Source organism: Ovis canadensis, chromosome 2 (assembly GCF_042477335.2).
Source record: "Ovis canadensis isolate MfBH-ARS-UI-01 breed Bighorn chromosome 2, ARS-UI_OviCan_v2, whole genome shotgun sequence".
NCBI classification, from domain to species: domain Eukaryota; kingdom Metazoa; phylum Chordata; class Mammalia; order Artiodactyla; family Bovidae; genus Ovis; species Ovis canadensis.
Window position 1 is genome coordinate 245,932,725 of NC_091246.1, and position 19,927 is coordinate 245,952,651.

Here is a 19,927-nt window from a genome sequence, read left to right on the forward strand (position 1 = left end):
GTATTATCATTACTTCTCTCATTTTACAGATGAGAAAAGTGATTCTCTGAAGGGTTAAGTAATTGCCTAGTCAGTCACATAGCCAGTAGGCAGCACCATGATTCAAAGTCAGGAATGTCTGAGATGACAGCTGAAGTTTTCTAACTTCTCTTGAGGAGAAGACAGTGACTACCTTTAGAGTACTAGAAATAAAATCGTTGATTGATGCAGCCTAGTGTTTAACCTCTGACAGATGCATCAAAGGAAGTTTAGTGGGAACCTGTGCCTTCTCCCTCTGCATCATTACTGGTCAGGTGGACCACACTGTTACTCCTCATCTCTGAGGAAAGGCCCCCGGGGACCTACCACCCATGCAGCTTGTAACAGGATCAGTGGCCTGTACTGCTGCCCACCCCTTCCCCTCCCTGATTTTCTCTGTCCTACTGTGTCATCGTCAAGATTGCTTCCCTTTGCTAGCCCCCATTCTCAAAGATGAAGGGTGACCACCTGGAAACTTTCATGATCCCTTCAGATACCAAGATCTAGCCTCCAACTGTTTGTAGCTGAGTCCCTGCTTCCATTAGCATCCAGCAACTGCCCTCATCCCAGTGAGCTAGGTCAAGAACCCAGCTCCCTATCCTGGCTTCCTGCAGGACATCAGGACATACTGGGCTGGGCTTAGAGACAGAGGAGCTCAAACTGAACAATAAGAATTTGGGAGATGGGGTAAGAACACAGATGTGGAGGCAGAAAACCAAAGAGGATGAGAACAAGGAACTGAACAGTCCAGTTTGGTGCGGATACAGAACACATACAAGGGAGATATCAGAAAGATCAGCTCTCTTCTGACAGCATCCTGGCCAGGATGTTGTCCAGTCTGGACTATACTGCTAGTGCTTCTGCTGAGGTGCTAAGATTTCTAGAAACAGAGTATGAATGCTCCTGGGCAGAGGAAATCTGGCCAAAACCCCCATGGGGTCTGCTGAGAAACAGTTCAGGACAGTCAATATCTGTTATTACTTTGGTCTCCTCTCTCAAAAAATGGAGGCAATTAAGAGTAATATATACCTTATAGAACTACGTAGAATCAAGTAAAAGGATGCCTGACATGTGGTAAGAACTCAGTAAATGTCTGGAATTATGATTCTTAGGTACCAAATGAAACTCTTAACGGTTGTCCTTAAACATGTTCCACCCCATTCTAGAAAACAGCAGAACCATCCACCCAACTGCCCAGGCCAAAACCTAAATGTTTCGCTTCCTAGTAATATTAATATTCATGCTCATTGGTTTTCTCCTACAAGAGGCATGAAAGAATTTCAGAATTACATTATTAACATTACCACTGATAAACCTCTTAAGTAATGTTTAAGTTTGCTTTCCAGTTTGTATTATTCTTAGAATATATACCGCTGAAGATGTATAATCAGAGAACTATGTTCAGGTAACTTGAAATAATCCCTGTCTCTGAAGGTTGTATTATCAACTTAGTTTCATTTGTTTCTGTTTTAATGTTTGCTTTTCCTCCATCTCAGTCCACTTAGACCTCCCCTTCTCTGCAGCCGCCACCCCACCTCGAGGCCACATCCTCCCACCTGGACAACTGTAGGAATTTGGTCTCTGACTCCTGCCCTGTGAAAATCTTGAGTGACTTATACAAAATGTAAATTAGATCCTGCCATTCCCACTCAACGGAAGTCTTCATATGTGTCACCATAGCCTACAAGGCCGTGAATGATCAGAGGCCTGACTCCCACCCAGCTTCATCTCACACCCTTCTTCGTGCATGCTGGCCTCTTCGTTCTTCTAAGACCTAAACTATATAACTGTAGCATCCTTCCACGTCTTGCTCCCTCTACAGAGAATAATTCTTCTCCCTTAGATTTTTACATGTCTGGCTACTTCTCATCTTTAATATCACGGCTTATCAAGACCTTCCTTGACTGCTCCACTCGGCACCTCTTGCTTGCTTCATTCCTTTCTAGGACAACACTCTGTTTCTCCACTGCCTTATTGCATATATTTGTTTACTTATTATCTGTCTCCTCAAGTAAAAATATAATCTCCATGAAGGTAGGGATCTTGTCTGGCCAATTAACTGCTTAAATCTCTTGTGTGGAATACTAATGTAGTGCCTGACTCAGACCAGGTACTCAGTAATAGACATTCATAGAATGAGACATTTACTTTAGCCATCTGATGCGAAGAGCTGATTCTGAAAAGACCCTGATGCTGGGAAAGGTTGAAAGTGGGAGAAGAAGGGGACAACAGAGGATGAGATGGCTGGATGGCATCACCGACTCAATGGACATGAGTTTGAGTAAACTCCAGGGAGGCCTGGCATGCTGTGTTTCATGGGGTCACAAAGAGTCGGACATAACTGAGCGACTGAACTGGATTGAACTGAACAGAATGAGTGAAACTTGAGGTAATTCCTCTGGTAGCCATGTGGGAAAGTATCTGAGAAATCTGAATTACTAAAAGACTTCTGAGCTTCCTAATTAGAGACAATAATGTGAAAGTGAAAGCCAGTCGTGTTTGATTCTTTGTTACCCCACGGACTGTAGCCCACCAGGCTCCTCTGTCCATGGAATTCTCCAGGCCAGAATACTGGAGTGGGCAGCCCTTCCCTTCTCCAGGGATCTTCCCAACCCAGGGACTGAACGCAGGTCTCCCACGTTGCAGGTAGATTCTTTACCGTCTGAGCACCAGGGAAGCCCAGAGACAAGAATAGCCATACACAAAAGCTCGTGCATCAAGATCCTCTGGGCTTCATGAAAGGCCAGTTTACTCTTTCTTTACAGACATAATTCTAACAAGCTTGGTTGACTGGTTTTCTTACCTGTAGCTCATTTAAAACTGGAAACAGGAAGAGAAGGGAAGAAGGAATGCGGTCAAAATTATCCACTGACCATACACAAGAAATCCCAAAGTCAAGTATTTGCAGACCATCTAGCTTAGAGAAAGAATCCCATCTTTCAAGGCCATCCTGCACAATGAAGTGCTTCAAGATGGGAGTCACTACTATCACTATCAGCATCAGTAGAATGTGATTATTCTGATCATCATAATTATTAGCAAGTGCCTAATACACAGTAGGTGTCAATGAATTACACACAAGACATGTTTCAGAAAGTTATCTATCAAAAAGAGATAAAGAAGGTTTAGTTCTTAAAGGGAGATTTGGTCATGTGGAAAAACATATTCATTCCTCACTGACAGTGGATAATTGAGACTTTGCTGTTTTTCCTTTCAATTGAACTCAACTTCCTCTTTCAGTTTCCTCATATTCTCAGACTAAATGATCAAGCACACAATCTCAGTGACTTATTCCAGGAGTTCTGGACTTGGGATTCATGGAGAGATTTCACGAGTTATGTGAACCTCCAGAAGTAGTTTATGTGCTTCAGTGATTCGTGCAATTCTATGCAAAATGCCATGTGTTAGAGTGACCTTTGCAGTTTTTCTAGGGGGATGGTCTGTGGCTTTCATCAGTTTCTCCAAGGAGTCGCCAATGCCAGGGGGACTTAGAAGCCCTGACTTATATCTTTATTTCCTCCTGGCCATTATCTCTCCAGACTCTAGAAGCATCTCCAGCTTTGGGGTTAAAATTCTGTGACTTTGAGACAGTTACTGTATCCCTCTGTTTCCATATCTGAACAATGAGGGCACCAGAGCTGCTGGATTGTTGGAAGGGCCAAATAAGAAAACAGATGAAAACACCAAAGTGCCTTAGCAGACCCTCAATAAGGTAGCTGCCACCACCATACACATCGTCATTATGATGAACAGTCCTAATCAGATATAGGTGAATCTCCCTCCTAATGAAACCTGTTTCAAGATCTAGTGATCAAAACTGAAAGCAGAACTTCAAGTCCTGGCAGAACACAGCTTTACGCAATGGGAAGACACTGCTATTTTGTTTTTAATCCCTCTGGAAGAGTCTTGGATGTTGCATAGTTCCACTTCTACGATCTTTTGTTAGGCTAATTCCTTCAGTGCATAATGGCCAATCTCTCTGAGAAGGCTTTCCTGAGTTTCCACAGTGAAGAGATTAAAGACTTGTAACTTGAATCTCAGTTCGGTCTTTTATTGGTTCTGTATCCTTAACTAAATAATTTTGATGTACTCATTTGCACAAGTGGGGCCAGTAATACCTAGCTCGTTGGGTTCTTGGGAACATTAAATGAGAGTCATATACAGTGTTCACAGTGCCTGACACAGTAAATACTCAGTAAGCGGTAGCTGCTCATCATTATCATTAACATGCCATTAGCAAGTGCCTGACATATGCAGTCATGGGGGTCAATTGATGCTAACATTTTCTTCCATCCCATCCAGTCAGGCCAGTCCTGAACTCTTACCTGAAGCATGCTATGGTTCATCTGGAACTGCAGGATGGCCTCACAGAGGTTCCAAAACGTGTATTCTGGCCACAGAACAGGCTGGAACACCAGGCAGGAGTGGGAAGTCTGGGAAAGGTGGGGAAGGAAGAGAGTTTGGTTTAGTAACGTGTCACTGGATCATATCCCTGGTCAGCTTCCAAAGAAGGAGCAGGCTGATCACGTCCAGAGATGAGGTGGCCCAGGCATCCTGAGCTGCAGCTGCTGTTGCCAGCCCAGATTCACTCACTGATGGGGGAAGGGTCATCTGAGGTAGTAAGATCACCTGCCTGTAGCAAGGCGGAACTAAAGCGAGGCGAGATCAACATTTCCACCAGGAGTTTTCTAAGAGCCAATTTTAGGACTATGAAATAACATCTGGATTATGTTATTGGCTCTTGGCCCTCAGAGGTCATCTGAGAGACATAGTGTCTGATAAAAGTTAGCAATGAATAAATGGTAGCTGCCATTGTTATTTTTAAGTAGCAGAGTATGGTACAATGGTTAAGAGCATGGGCTCTGGGGCCAGACTGCCTGGCTTTGAATTCTGGCTCCACCATTTACCATCTATTTGACCTGAGGCAAGTTACTTAACTTCTCTGGGTATATAAGAGTATCTTGTATTATAAGGTACTGTAAAAATTGAACAAGATAACATACACAAAGCACAGAGCTGAGTGAACTTTTAACAATCATTACTGATTTTGGAACATTCTTGATAGTCACTGTTGATACCTTTAGTGGAAAGGAATTCAGTGCCGAAAGGGGGATATGTTAGCTGTCAAAGAGCTCATTAAGCTAAACCAGTGTCACCTTCCCTGGAACTCCTACCAAGGTCTCAGGTCTTCTCTCTGGAACAACATTCTTTTCCAAAGTGACATTTTTCACATACTGGAAGGCTAGATGACAGCTGCCTGTTATCTGCTCTGAAGGTTGTAATGACTTGTTCAGTTTGTCCTTACTAACAAACTATAAGTTTTAAGACAGTAGGGAGTATTTCTAACTCGGTCTCTGCCATATTCCCAGCACCAAGGAGGAACTCATTTTTTTCCCCCACAAGAGAATAAACTATTTTCCAGACCATCATCCTTCACTTATGCCTTAGAGGACATGAGTCTCAGATTCCTGGCCATCTTCTGGTTGGCCTCTTCTGCTAAGTCCTCTAGTTTACCAGTCCAGCCTCTTAAAACTCAGTGCCCAGAAGTAAATTCTTCCAACATCATCTGACCAACAGAGTGGGCCATAAGACCATAAGCTGCACGCTGCACTTCTTCAGTATAGCCAAAGACTAAAAGTATCTTCAGTAGCTGAATCTTGTTAGTTTGCTTTTGAGACTACAGGCCATTAAAATTTCTGGAATTTACCATGTGAATTGTTTCCAACTCATGTCTCTTCCTCCAGCCTCTCGAACAAGATTTCCTCTATCCAAGTGCTACCCAGGGGCCAAGGGAATAGATGATGGAGATTCTCAAACAAAGACAAACTTATTTGAATATGAGCTTTCAGACAACTACCCACACTGGGATAACTGAGCTGAGAGGCAATGGCAGGCCCCAAAGAAAGAGTCTGCATATAGTTTATATCCCTTGTGGACTGTGCTTGCATAAATGCAGCTCTTTATTCTGAAAGAGAGAAATCAATAAATTCAAGGCAAGGTTCTAGCCTAGAGGTGCAGGTTACATGGCAGGTTACCAAGGCAGGAGCTTGTGCTCAGGACATAAGGCAGAAGTCCAGTTCCTTGAACAGAGGCACAAGGAAAGCTTCCACTACAGCAGGATGGCTTTGATTTTTCCTCTGGGCATTCCAGACAGCAAGAACCACACAGACTCACAAAGCCAGGGGAGGCTGAGGAAGGGATAACAAATGTTGCCAGGCACAGCCTGGAGACAGCACTCTGGATTTTAGCTTCCCCTCCAATCTACTCTGTGGATGCAATCACAGTTTTCAGTTCTGACACAAACAGAATAGTGGTTGGCAATGACCTACCTGCCAGAGGAGGAAGTCGCTGAGCCTCACTTCCCCAGAAGTCCGTATCAAGATGTCAGGGTGAGGAGAGTGGTTGGTATAGAGGCACTTGTCGAGCAGAGACTCAGAGACATCGCTAAGGTGAGTAGGGAAGAGACAAAGATGAGCACATATCTCTTCTTGAATTACTCTCACGATGAACTTCCTTACATAAAGCTTCCCAGTTTGTAGAACACCATCAAATACATTACTTCTACCTGGCATGCAGAAGGCCCTCAATAAATGCTTGATAAATTAATGAATGATTTTAATTTTCACAACTACATATTTCTATCCTTACTTTATAGATAAGGAAACTGAAGCTCAGAGCAGATGAAAATTTCGCCCAAAGTAATTTAGTTGCAGGCCTAAAACAGATACCCATCAGAGCCTGTGTTGTCCTTCATGTAAAACATCTTTTCTTTAAAAATGCATACACCAGGGACTTCCCAGGTGGTCCAGTGACTAAGACTCCGTGCTCTCAATTCAGGGGGCTCGGGTTTAATCCCTGGTCAGGGAACTAGATGCTACATGCCGAAAACTAAAGACCCCACATGCCACACCTAAGACCCAGCATAGCCAAATGGTAGGTTGGAACAAAAGTAATTGCAGTTTTGGACTGTGAATTTTAAATCATTATAACTAGGATCAAACACATTTTTATTAATCAAAATAGGAACCATTACAGTCAACATATTTTTGCCAATGAGAAATAAGTTTGTTTGTTTATTCCTATAGCATAAAAATCCATGCTTCAGGATACGACAAATTTCTTGGAAAGCATTTTCCCTGCAAAAAGTTGTTGAGATGCTTGAACAAGCAGCAATTGGTTGGTGAGAGGTGAGGTGAATATGGCGGATGAGGCAAAACTTTGTAGCCCAAGTCGTTCAACTTTTGAAGCATTGGTTGTGTGATATGTGGTCGGGCGTGGCTGTGGAGAAGAAATGGGGAAGAAATGGTCTCTTTCTGTGGACCAGCGCTGGTTGCAGGAGTTATAGTCATCGGTGCGTCCCATCGATTTGCTGAGCGTGCTTCTCAGAGGTAATGGTCTCACTGGGACTCAGAAAGCTGCAGTGGGCCAGACACCATCGAGCAGCGCCCAGGACCTTTCTCTGGCGCAGGTCTGCCTTTGGGAAGTGCTCTGCCGCTGCTTGGTCCAATCACTGAGCTGGCTGTCGCCGGCTGTCATATAAAATCATTCTTTGTTGCATGTCACAATCCGATTGAGAAATGGCTTGTTGTGGCTGGGCAGAATTAAGAGAAGATGACACTTCAAAACAATTTTTTTTATTTTCAGTCAGCTTTTTCACCTTTCCAACTTGCTTCAAATGTTGAATTACCATAGAATGGCTGATGCTGGGTTCTTTAGCAACTTCTTGTGTAGTTTTAAGAGGATCACCTTCGATGATTGTTCTTAATTGGTCGTTGTCAACTTCCAGTGGCCGCCACTAAGCACCTCGTCTTCAAGGCTCTTGTCTCCTTTGTGAAACTTTTTGCACCACTATTGCACTATACATTTGTTAGTACTTCCTGGGCCAAATGCACTGTGGACATTGCCAGTTGTCTCCGCTACTTTACGACCCATTTTGAACTCAAATAAAAAAACTGCTTGAATTTGCTTTTTGTCTAACATCATTTCTATAGTCTAAAATAAATATAAACAGCAAGTAATGTCATTAGCAAAAAAACATAAAGCTAGAAATGTGCATTAAAATGATGTATAACATAACCATATTTATTTGAGAATATATTCCAATATCAAACAGCAAAGTTCACCAATGCAAAACTGCAATTTTTTTTTTACTTTTGCACCAACCTGAAACAGATGGGAATACCAGACCCCCTAACCTGCCTCTTGAGAAACCTATATCCAAGTTAGGAAGCAAGAGTTAGAACTGGACGTGGAACAACAGACTGGTTCCAAATAGGAAAAGGAGTACGTCAAGGCTGTATATTGTCACCCTACTTATTTAACTTATATGCAGAGTACATCATGAGAAACACTGGACTGGAAGAAACATAAGCTGGAATCAAGATTGCCAGGAGAAATATCAATAATCTCAGATATGCAGATGACACCACCCTTATGGCAGAAAGTGAAGAAGAACTAAAAAGCCTTTTGATGAAAGTGAAAGAGGAGAGTGAAAAAGCTGGCTTAAAGCTCAAATTCAGAAAACGAAGATCATGGCATCTGGTCCCATCACTTCATGGGAAATAGATGGGCAAACAGTGGCAGACTTCATTTTTTTGGGCTCCAAAATCACTGCAGATGGTGACTGCAGCCATGAAATGAAAAGATGCTTACTCCTTGGAAGGAAAGTTATGACCAACCTAGATAGCATATTCAAAAGCAGAGACATTACTTTGCCAACAAAGGTCCATCTAGTCAAGGCTATGGTTTTTCCAGTGGTCATGTATGGATGTGAGAGTTGGACTGTGAAGAAAGCTGAGCACCGAAGAATTGATGCTTTTGAACTGTGGTGTTGGAGAAGACTCTTGAGAGTCCCTTGGAATGCAAGGAGATCCAACCAGTCCATTCTAAAGAAGATCAGTCCTGGGTGTTCTTTGGAAGGAATGATGCTAAAGCTGAAACTCCAGTATTTTGGCCACCTCATGCAAAGAGTTGACTCACTGGAAAAGACTCTGATGCTGGGAGGGATTGTGGGCAGGAGGAGAAGGGGACAACAGAGGATGAGATGGCTGGATGGCATCACCGACTCGATGGACATGAGTTTGAGTGAACTCCGGGAGTTGGTGATGGACAGGGAGGCCTGGTGTGCTGTAATTCATGGGGTCGCAAAGTGTCGGACACAACTGAGCGACTGAACTGAACTGAATAAATAATAAATTAAAAAGTAATAATAATAAAATGCATATACACTAGGACCTTGCAATTTGATTAAATACTATACCACTGTTTTTAATAAAGATAAACCTAAGTGCACTGATTTGGAAAGATGTCTAAGATGTAACATTAAATGAAAAAAAGGAAGTTTCAGAAAAAAATAGTGTGGAAAACACATACATACACACAGAAACACTCACCCCTGTGAATACATATAAACATAGATACATGCAAACAAAATCTAAAAAGGCATACACCATACTATTAACGGTGATTACTTCTGGAAGGTTGGATAAGAAGGAAAGACTATCTCTTTTTACTTTATATACTTTGGCTATTATTTGAATTTATTATAGATAAAAACTTTAAATTTAAGTCATATGGACAGTGAAACACTGCAAAAAATCCACATAGGATATGAAAAACAGCAAAATGATCGGCCCTCTTATATCTGATAAGAGCTACTTTTCCCAGCAGACAGACACTCAGAAAGGAGATGGAATGAAGGAAGAATGGGGACTGGGAGTACTTATCTTAAGGTAAACTTTTCTGTCCAATGAAAAAGGGTATTTGCAAGACTGGTATCTGGTGGTTCTAGGAATGCTGTTTACCTATCCTACCAAGCACCAAGAGACAGAATTTAGAATCTCCAAGTGGTAAGAGTTGCATCTCGGGAAGAGGTTAGAAGACAGAATTTCTTGGTGGGAACATTCTTCTGGGAGTGTAGTCAAAAAAGGCAGAAAGGCTTCCCTGGTGGCCCAGGGGTAAAGAATCTGGCTGCCAATGCAGGAGACACAGGTTCGATCCCTGATCTGGGAAGATCCCACATGCCGTGGAGCAACGAAGCCCATGTGCCTCGACTACTGAGCCTGTGCTCTAAGCCCCTGCTCCACAAGAAAAGCCACCACAGTGAGCAGCCCCTGCTCTCCAAAACTAGAGATAAGCCTGTGCAGCAACAAAGAGCCAAAAACAGATAAATAAAAATTATTAAAAAAAAAAAAAAAGCAGAGCTATCTGGGCTGAGTGTTCAGAACAAGGATTTACACTTACTAGTTGTGTGTCTTTGGGTAAGTCCATCTCTCAGTCATCATTCTACAAACTACAGCTTTATTTTCTATACCATCATATGAGAAATAATATCCACTTTGTCTAGGCAATAGGAAGGGTTCTGGTTCAGATTTCCCTGATAATCTGAGTCTTGTCCTGTTTAAAAAATATTTATTTCTGGCTGTGCTGGGTCTTCATTGCTGCTCACGGGCTTTCTCTAGTTGTGGCAAGCGGGGGCCACTCTCTAGTTGTGGTGTGCAGGTGTCTCGCTGCAGTGGCTTCTGGTGTTGCCGAGGATGGGCTCTAGGCATGTGGGCTTCAGTAGCTGAGGCACGGAGGCTCAGTGGTTTTGACATGGGGGCTTAGCTGCCCCAGGGCATGTGGGATCTTCCTTGACCAGGGATCAAACCTGTGTCCCCTGCATCGGCAGGTGGATTCTTAACCACTGGACCACCAGGGAAGTCCCCGAGTCTTGTCTTGACAGCATAATTTTAATTCTCTCATCAAGAATTTGAAACATGGGAACTCCCTGGTGGTCTGAAAGTGAAAGTCGCTCAGTTGTGTCTGACGGACTTCCCTGGTGGCTCAGACGGTAAAGAGTCTGTCTACAATGCGGGAGACCCGGGTTCGAGCCCTGGGTTGGGAAGATCCCCTGGAGAAGGAAATGGCAATCCACTCTAGTACTACTGCCTGGAAAATCCCATGGACAGAGGAGCCTGGCAGGCTGCAGTCTATGGGGTTGCAAAGAGTCAGATACAACTGAGCGACTTCACTTCACTTCACTTCATGGACTATACAGTCCATGGAATTCTCTAGGCCAGAATACTGGAGTGGGTAGCCTTTCCCTTCTCCAGGGGATCTTCTGAACCAGGGATCGAACCCAGGTCTCCCACATTGCAGGAGGATTCTTTACCAACTGAGCCACAAGGAAAGCCCAAGAATACTGGAGTGGGTAGCCTATCCCTTCTCCAGCAGATCTTCCCAACCCAGGAATCGAACCGGGGTCTCCTGCATTGCAAGCGGATTCTTTACCAACTGAGCTATCAGGGAAGCCCCCCTGGTGGTCTAGTGGTTAGGATTCAGCACTTTTACTGCTGTGGGCAGGGTTCAATCCCTGGTTGGGGAACTGATATTCTGCACGTTGTGTGGTATGGCCAAAATTTAAAAAAAAAAAACGCAAAATCTGTACAATCAACAATTTTTCAGCTCTCTTTGTTTTTGAAATAGGCACATTTGTACTGTTTACTTACAGGTTACTGTGAGGGTCAACTCAAGTGAAATACAGATTTGAGTGTACCTTAAGAACTATAAAATGCTACATACATAAGAATAAAGATTATTTCCGGACCTACCACCATGCTGGGGGACTTGGGATCCCCGCATAAGCCCTCTGAATTTCAAATGTGTCTGCAAAAAGTTTGTTCTGTCTACTGCATGCAGTGGGCAGAATTATTTTCAGAAAGAAGAGAAATCTAAGGAGGTACAGACAAAAGTGACAAAATGAAAACAGAATATCTGTGCTTTGGCCAAGAAAAATCTACCGACTATATGGTATTAGCTGGCCACATGAAAAATCTTAAGAAATAATTTCCATGAAAGAAAAGTAAAATACCAATTTTTACCTATAAAATTAGAATAGTTTACATTAAATAAAAATCTTGGCAAAAATAAGGTGAAACAGACACATCCAGACCCAGATCCTGAGGAAGCAATCCAAAATGCACATAAGAATTAAGGCCATAGATTTCATTGTAGCCATATTTGTAATAATGATAATTTAGAAATAGCTTATAGAACCAAGAGAAAAATGATTAAGTAAATTAAAGCAAGATATATTCTGTAGCCATTAAAAATTATGATATGAAGAATTATTAAGGAGACTTCCCTGATGGTCCAGTGGTTAAGAATCCACCTTCCAATATAGGGGATGAGGGTTCACTCCCTGGTCAGGGAACCAAGGTCCCACATGCCTCAAGGTTACTGAGCTCGTGAGCCACAACTACTGAACCTGTGTACCACCGGGAAAGATCCCACATGCTGCAGCTAAGACCTGTTACAGCCAAAAATAAATAAACAAATAAATAAAGGGAAGAATTATTAAAAACATGGGACATGGAAGAGTGCTCACATTACAACATTAAGCAAACAAAGCATGATTAAGGTTGTAAGCTGTTCACAGGGTAATTTCTTCTGTTAAAAATATTTATGTCATTATTGGATTAGTGTTTTTAAAAGATGACTCTGGCTGAACTCCCAACCATAGCTGATCACCACTTCTGTCAGCATCAGCTCTGTGCCTTGCACATCACAGCCATTTCTGTGGTACATGGCACCATGGATTACGTGTGCACACACCAGACTGTGAACTGCTTGAGGGCAAGCCCTTACCCTGTTCTTCTAGCAGAGGACTTTGCCAGGACAGAGGAAGACTTGTTCAGATAAATCAAGCAATGACCCACTGAAAACAGATCTCAGAAATAAATATACACTGGTTTTCCAAATATAAATACATCTAAAATGTATTTGACTGTGTACCTTTTCAAACAACCTAGAACTCAAACACAAGTAACAGACATTGTCACAGCTTGCCTGAAAAGATCAACACAGTAGTTAAACACACACACACATACATAAGCACACAAGAAGACTCAGAAGGAAATACGTCAAATCAAAACTTTACCAAGCAGCTTCCCTGGTGGCTCAGGGGCAGGGAATCTGCCTACCAGTGCAGGAGACCCAGGTTCGATCACTGGATCGAGAAGATTCCACATGTCTCAGAGCACCTAAGCTGGTGTGCTACAACTTGTGCACTCTAACTGCTGGACCTGTGCTGTAGAGCCCGGGAACTGTAACTAGTGAAGCCCGAGAGCTCCGTCTCCGTTATGAGAGAAGCCGCTGCAACCGCAAGCCCACACACCACAACTAGGGAAAAGCCCAAGCAGCAACAAAGGGCCAGCACGGCCAGAAAAGGAAACCTGCTACCAGGGTTGCTGCTGAGGGTTCCATCCTGGGAGATCTAAGATTCATCTTTATATAGCTTGCAAATTTTCTCTAATGATTACCTCTGACTTTTATAAAAGTATGCATATATTGGGGGGAGGTTGTATTCTTTTTAAAAGAAGTATTTCCATTTAGGATAATGGAAAACTTCTGGAAACAGTTGTGATGATTACACAACACTGTGACTATACTTTATGCCACGGAATTATAGTAAAAATGGTTAACACAGTAAAATTTACATTATGCATGTCTGATCACAAAAAAAGTAAAACATCTTCTGGAAGGATATTGGTACAAATATTCCACAAGATAATGGCTCCTCCCTAGTAAACTACTTATTTCAGGATATGGCCAACCTAAAATAAAATTAATTAAAAACCTATAATGGAGATACGACATCAGCTGTGGGAAGGGATGCCTGGCAACGGTGAGTATCAACAAGACAGTGAATGGCCTGTAAGGGAGAGTAAGAACGTGGCTCTGTGTTCTCAGTACCATCTTGGAACACAGACCCTTTTCTAGAAGGTACAAACTCAGAAATGCGCCCTGTGATAATACATTTCTCTAGCATTCGTTTATAAAGAAGATGGTGAAGAACATAGGCTATGGAAGCAGATGCAACTGAGGTGGAGTCCAGGCTGTTCCACTTAGTTCATGTGACTTTAGGTTAGGCAGGGCAACTAATCTTTTTAATTTTTTGGTTGTGCCACATGGCATGTGAAATCTTAATCCCCCATCAGGGATTGAGCCCACACCCGGTTGCAGTGGAAGCACAGTTGTAGCCACTGGACTGCCAGGGAAGTTCCAACTAATTTTTTTAAACCTTAGCGGAGCTTCCCAGGTGGCACAGTGGTAAAGAATGCCAATACAGGAGACGCAGGACATGTGGGTTCGATCCCTATGTTGGGAAGATTTCCTGGAGAAGGGAATGGCAACCCACCCCAGTATTCTTGCCTGGGAAATCCCATGGACAGAGGAGTCTGGCAGGGTACAGTCCATGGGGTCGCAAAGAGTCAGACACAACTTAGTGACTAAACAACATGAGTGGTCTTATAAAGTGGGACAAATAACAGTCACCACCTTATATGAAAATCAGACGAGACTAGGCATGATAAACTCAGTCTCGTGCCTGCCTCATAAATCTGATAACTATTAGATATGAATTTCTATTTTTATACTTTATTATTGCTTACTTCAACCTTCCTATAAGGCAGTTGGTATACCACAGTGAACAAGAGCACAGGCTCTGGAGCCAGGATGGAAATCCTAGTCAACGATGTGAACTTGGTTATTTAACCCCATGCTGTGCTGTGCTTAGCCGCTCAGTCATGTCTAACTCTTTGCAATCCCATGGACTGTGTAGCCCGCCAGGCTCCTCCATCCATGGGAATTCATCAGGCAAGAATACTGGAGTGGGTTGCCATGACCTTCTCCAGGGAATCTTCCCAAACCAGGGTTCGAACCCAGGCCTCCTGCACTGCAGGCAGATTCTTTACCAACTAAGCCACCAAAGAAGCCCCATTTAACCTCATAGTGAGGTTCAATGTACAAAAACAGTATTTACTTCAAAGCATCTATCTAAGGATTAAATGAAGTATGTACGTGGATTACTTATCAAGTGCTGGCTGCAAAGAAAATGCTTAGTAAACACTAGCAATTATTATTAACACTATTGTTTTAAGGGGAAGACAGAGGCCTGCAGAGTGTTAAGACCTGCTCCAAAGAGTTTATTAACTATCATTTATGCTCAACCTAGTTCCTTCTTCTGTAATTTGAGACTCAAAAATCAATCTATTAATATGGCTGCTAGAAAAATATATATATATACCCTGGAAGAAAGGAAAATGAGAAGCTGAATAGTGGTAATGAGAAAACAGAAAAATTCCAGTTATGAGAAGAGTAGAGCCTGGCTGTAGTGAACTCACTGACTCTGTTATAAATATGGATTTGCCTAAAACTGAAGAACACAAAGAGCACTGCCTCAGGCCCTGATCAGCCCAATCTGAGCTGAACATCAAGCTTCCTGAACTGGTGGTTTGAGAGACAGCCTCCTTGCCCGAGTAACCTGCCCAGCCCACGCCATGTCTGCATGACTAACCCACACAGGCAAGTTACTAAACCATGCAGGGTAGAGAAAATGGATATGAGAAAACTTGCTAGGCAAAAAGCAGGAAGTCAGTGGCTATGCAATGTGGGAGGAATATAAATCATACTGCACTAGGAAGCGAGATCAGAGTTCTAGTCCCAGGCATGAAGGCATATTAAATCTGCTTGCTAAATGGCTTTTTTTCTTTTTAGCACAAATATTTGTAAATGCATAAAATGTTAACTGTAAAGCACTAAGAATACAATGAACAACTATAGAATCACCCAAGAATCAGAAAATTACCAGTAACTTGCATCTGCTCCTATATCCCTCATCTACTTATAGCTCATCTTCCTGCCCAGCCCCATGCTACCAACTTAACCTGTATCTTCATTTTTTCCACTAATAGCTAATTTTCAATCCACATACTAGCTGACCTCTCTACATTGTTTGACACTGTTTCTTCCACCCCACCTGCGATGATGAACACCTTCTTTACCTGGTTTCTATAATACTGGCAGCCCTTTTGTTTCAACCTTTCTGGTTGTTCATTCTCTTTTCCCCTTAAGGCTCCTTTTCCTCTACTGAGCCAGTTTTCTCAAAACTCCATCCAAGGCCTTCTCTTCTTCTCACTCTAGAATCTCCTTAGGTTCCTTAGGCCCTCTCTTTCGTCAGTTACCACACTGTTACCCCAGTCCCCACCCCTCCTCTCTACTGTAGCCCTGACATCTATGCTCAACAACTACAGGATATCCTAGACCAAACTCCTGACCTTCTTCCTCAAACTGCATCCTCTCAGGGTTCTCAGCACAGTGAAGGGCACCACTGTCCTCTGTTGCATAAGTCAAAGTCACCCATAACACCCACCTGGAGTCAACCATAACACACCCTTTTCCCAGAGTCAGAACACCAAGTCTTCTCAATTTGATCGGCTGTATTACTCTTGATGCGCTCTGGTCTATTCCACCATCACCACCATAATTTAAGCTCCCTTCCAAGTACTCTCTACTTGAATTATTCCCAACAGTACTTGTGCAACTAATAAGCTCCTCACACGACTGCCTCTTTCCCCAGCTATTACTTATCCTCCCATCCCCTTGGGAGGTCACTTATCATTCATTTCCTTTGGAGAGCCTTCCATACCAGGTCCATTCCTCTTAAGTATAAATTCTTATTAAACCACACACCAATGCCTTTATCACGCATAGCATCAATATAATTTTATGCTGACCTGTATGATCTTGATAGTGTTTCCTTCCCTTGCCAGAGCTCCATGAAAACAGGAAATACACGTTTTTTATTCTTACCACTATATCCTCTGTATATAGCAATGTGCCTGGCCTTTAGTAGGCACTTAAAAAATATCTGTTTAATGAATGAATGATTGATTGAATGAATAAATTATGTAGCACAGAAAGATCATTCAGCTATTGGAGAGAAGAGGGATTCATAAAATAGCCTTAAAAACTATCTCTTTTTCTTCTTATATAATTTCATTCTCACTGAGAAACTTCTTCATTTTTAATTTAGTTTCCCAGGAAAGTAAAATTATATCCAAGAGGGGAGTCAGAAAAATTCCTGGGTCCCAAGACCCCATATGTCAGGAAAAAAACTCTGTAATCAAGACAGTTTTTGATAGAAGTCCCAGCTCTGGCACTTGTTAGCAGAATGACCTTGGGAAAGTCACTTCAATGTGAGCTCAGTTTTCTCATCTATAAAATGGAGAAAAGACTCAAATCTCTTACACTTAAGAATATTAATTTAATAAAATACAAAGCATATTACCTGGGGTTTGTTTTTTTTTTGCTACTTTATTTTACTACTGTTGTTGTTAGTTTACTAATATTACTACCAAAGGTTACACTCATAATAGAGACTGAGCAGACAGATGGCTTCCAAAGTCTCTCCCAGCTCTAAAAATCCCACCATGTTGTTAATGATGAACAACTTTCACTGAATCTTGCATGAACTGTAACATGACAGGCCTAACGACAATACCCCCCAAAAGCTGCATTCCTAAAAAATCATTCCTAGAAAAACTCTGCCAAAGGGCCAGGAGGGCATCATGGTTATTGCACGCCATAGTGTTGCTATCCTGCTATGCCATTTTTCTGGAACTTCTTGGTAGGTGGCAAACACAGAGAAATTCTAAACCAGGCTATAAGAAGTCATCCTGAAACTCTAAGTGAGGGGAATCACCCTCACCTGAATCTTTCCACATACATTCCTTATGTGACTTCTGACCCACGTACATGACTTAGGAGGGATTTTATGGTTCGGTGCATGCCTGCTTGCCCTATCAGTCACCATGCTGAACGACTGTGGGTACCTGGGATCCAACAGGCCTTGTTCCACTCCCCAGGCCATCTCTCTTACAGCATTGCTGATCTCATGACGGGATGTGTAAGCAAAACAGATGTTCAGGAAACACCTAAGAAGGGAAGAACAGAATAATTTACCAAGAGGGACAGGGAGTAAGAAGCAGAGTTCCCGATTACAGAGCACCCCCTCTGTGGTAGAACAGACATCAAAGGTTAACCATGGATACCTCTGAAAGGTGAGATTATTCGTTTTTTTGAGTTTTCCTATTTTCCTTGGGAAAAAACAAATTAGTTTTGTAATAAGAAAAATACTAACTGATCCTTATTATTCACTTAATCTTCTTGCCTTCTGCTAGCACCCAGCTTTCAGAGGATGTGAATTCATTGTGATTATTAGAACAAGTAGGGAAGAATAGGAAGGAAATCTGATGTGAAACAAATCCACTGCCAAATATACATTACATTGCAAAGCCACACATAATGAAGTTTGGATTATTAAACTCTGATCCCAACTGCATCAGCATGCCCTCCCCAGGTCATCACATCTATTGGTTAAAGCAGTGGGACAGAAAGAGAAGTTCTTGAGGGATCTGTCTTCAGAGACAGGGATAATGCCTGATACATTCCTATCCCATCCTCCGTCAATTAAAAAATACACACAAAAACAAACATATATATTTAAATATGTATATATATATATACACACACATTATATGTATGTAAATAGGTGCACATATATATATATATACATGCACAAATATATATATATATTTATATACTTAAATATGTGTGTGTGTATATATATATGTATTATATAGGAGGGGGCAAGGCCCATGAAGGATGAAGATAAGAAACTGCACGTGTGAACATACACACATGTAACAAGGTACTGCAGAAACATCTCCATCTGCCCTGCAGCTGAAGGAAGACGCTTTTAAGCATCCAAAACCAAGTCCTTATTGCCTCTTGTACCAAATGCAGACCAAGAAAGGCCCAGGAAGTCTCCCTAAAGTTAGAGGGAGTCCAAGATTGATACAGGCCCCTAAGGGAAAAATCTGAAAACTTACTTGTTGTAGTTCCTGGTGGTCTGCACAGCCTGTGCGACCAGCTCCTGGAGATCCAAGGGCAACAAATGCAGATCACCCAGGACCCGGATACATACCCCATGCTTCTGCAGTTTCTCCCTGATCAGGGGGGAAAGGAGGCAGGTTTGGGAGTTGGGATAGAGCACCTGCTGAGCTGGAGAGAGCAAAGTGCTTAGATAATGCTCGATTACCAGTCTGAGTGCTTTCCTGTGTGTCAGGCACCATTCTACATGTATCTTTTCATTGCATGCCTTCAATGTCTGTGAAAGGAGTTTAGTACATTCCCTGTTCTTCAGCGGGAAACTGAGGCTCAGACAGAATAGGCTGAGGCTCAGATAGGGATTACCCAAAGTCCAACAACCATCAAGAGCCGTGTCCGGACTGAAACCTAGGTCTGTCTGATTTGAGAACCCAAAACTTCTTTACCAAATATTACATTGCCTCAGGTGTCCCTGTTGGCAAGCTGCATCACACGGATTCTATGCTATCTGTCCCATTCTGACAGGCAAACAAACTCAAGGGCAGGGGTTGTATTACCGGTTACTTTTGTTAACTTCTCATGAAATGTAAGTATAGCAACATCTAATATTAATTATATGTTTGTTAATTGCCAGACATTGGTCTGCACTTCCCTGATAGCTCAGTTGGTAAAGAATCCACCTGCAATGCAGAAGACCCCGGTTTGATTCCTGGGCTAGGAAGGGACAGGCTACCCACTCCAGGATTCTTGGGCTTCCCTTGTGGCTCAGCTGGTAAAGAATCCACCTGCAATGTGGAAACCTGGGTTCGATCCATGGGTTGGGAAGATCCCTTGGAGAAGGGAAAGGCTACCCACTCCAGTGTTCTGGCCTGCAGAATTCCATGGACTGTATAGTCCATGGGTCACAAAGAGTCGGACACCACTGAGCAACTTTCATTTTCACTTTTTCAGACATTGGTCTAAGCGCTTTACATGCATTCATCTTTACATCTACTTTTGAGGCAGACACCATTGTCATTCCCCTTTTATAGATGAAGAAGCTGAAGCCTAGGGAGGTTAATTCATTCAAGGTCAGACAGCTGGTGAGTAGAAAGTCAGATACTCAATCAAGGCAGTCTGGTTCTAGGGCCTTTTTAATCACGACATTACACTGCCTCCATATAGTAACTCCCAAATGGCACAGTGAGCATGAACTCAC

The 19,927-nt window shown here is 42.5% G+C and overlaps 1 protein-coding gene across 9 annotated transcripts in view; it reads right to left on the reverse strand.

Annotated features, from left to right (window-relative positions):
• Positions 1–19,927, reverse strand: part of DHDDS (dehydrodolichyl diphosphate synthase subunit) — a 35,700-nt gene that overhangs the window by 6,052 nt on the left and 9,721 nt on the right. For 5 of the 9 annotated variants that reach the window (XM_069578921.1, XM_069578919.1, XM_069578920.1 and 2 more), the window contains exons 5-8: positions 18,732–18,848; positions 17,673–17,774; positions 6,348–6,462; positions 4,344–4,451 (exon numbers count right to left, since the gene is read on the reverse strand). In XM_069578921.1, coding sequence (XP_069435022.1) covers positions 4,344–4,451; positions 6,348–6,462; positions 17,673–17,774; positions 18,732–18,848 — 442 coding nt within the window. The remainder of the gene's footprint in view (positions 1–4,343; positions 4,452–6,347; positions 6,463–17,672; positions 17,775–18,731; positions 18,849–19,927) is intronic. The other 4 variants (XM_069578925.1, XM_069578923.1, XM_069578924.1 and 1 more) reach the window with 1 other exon arrangement.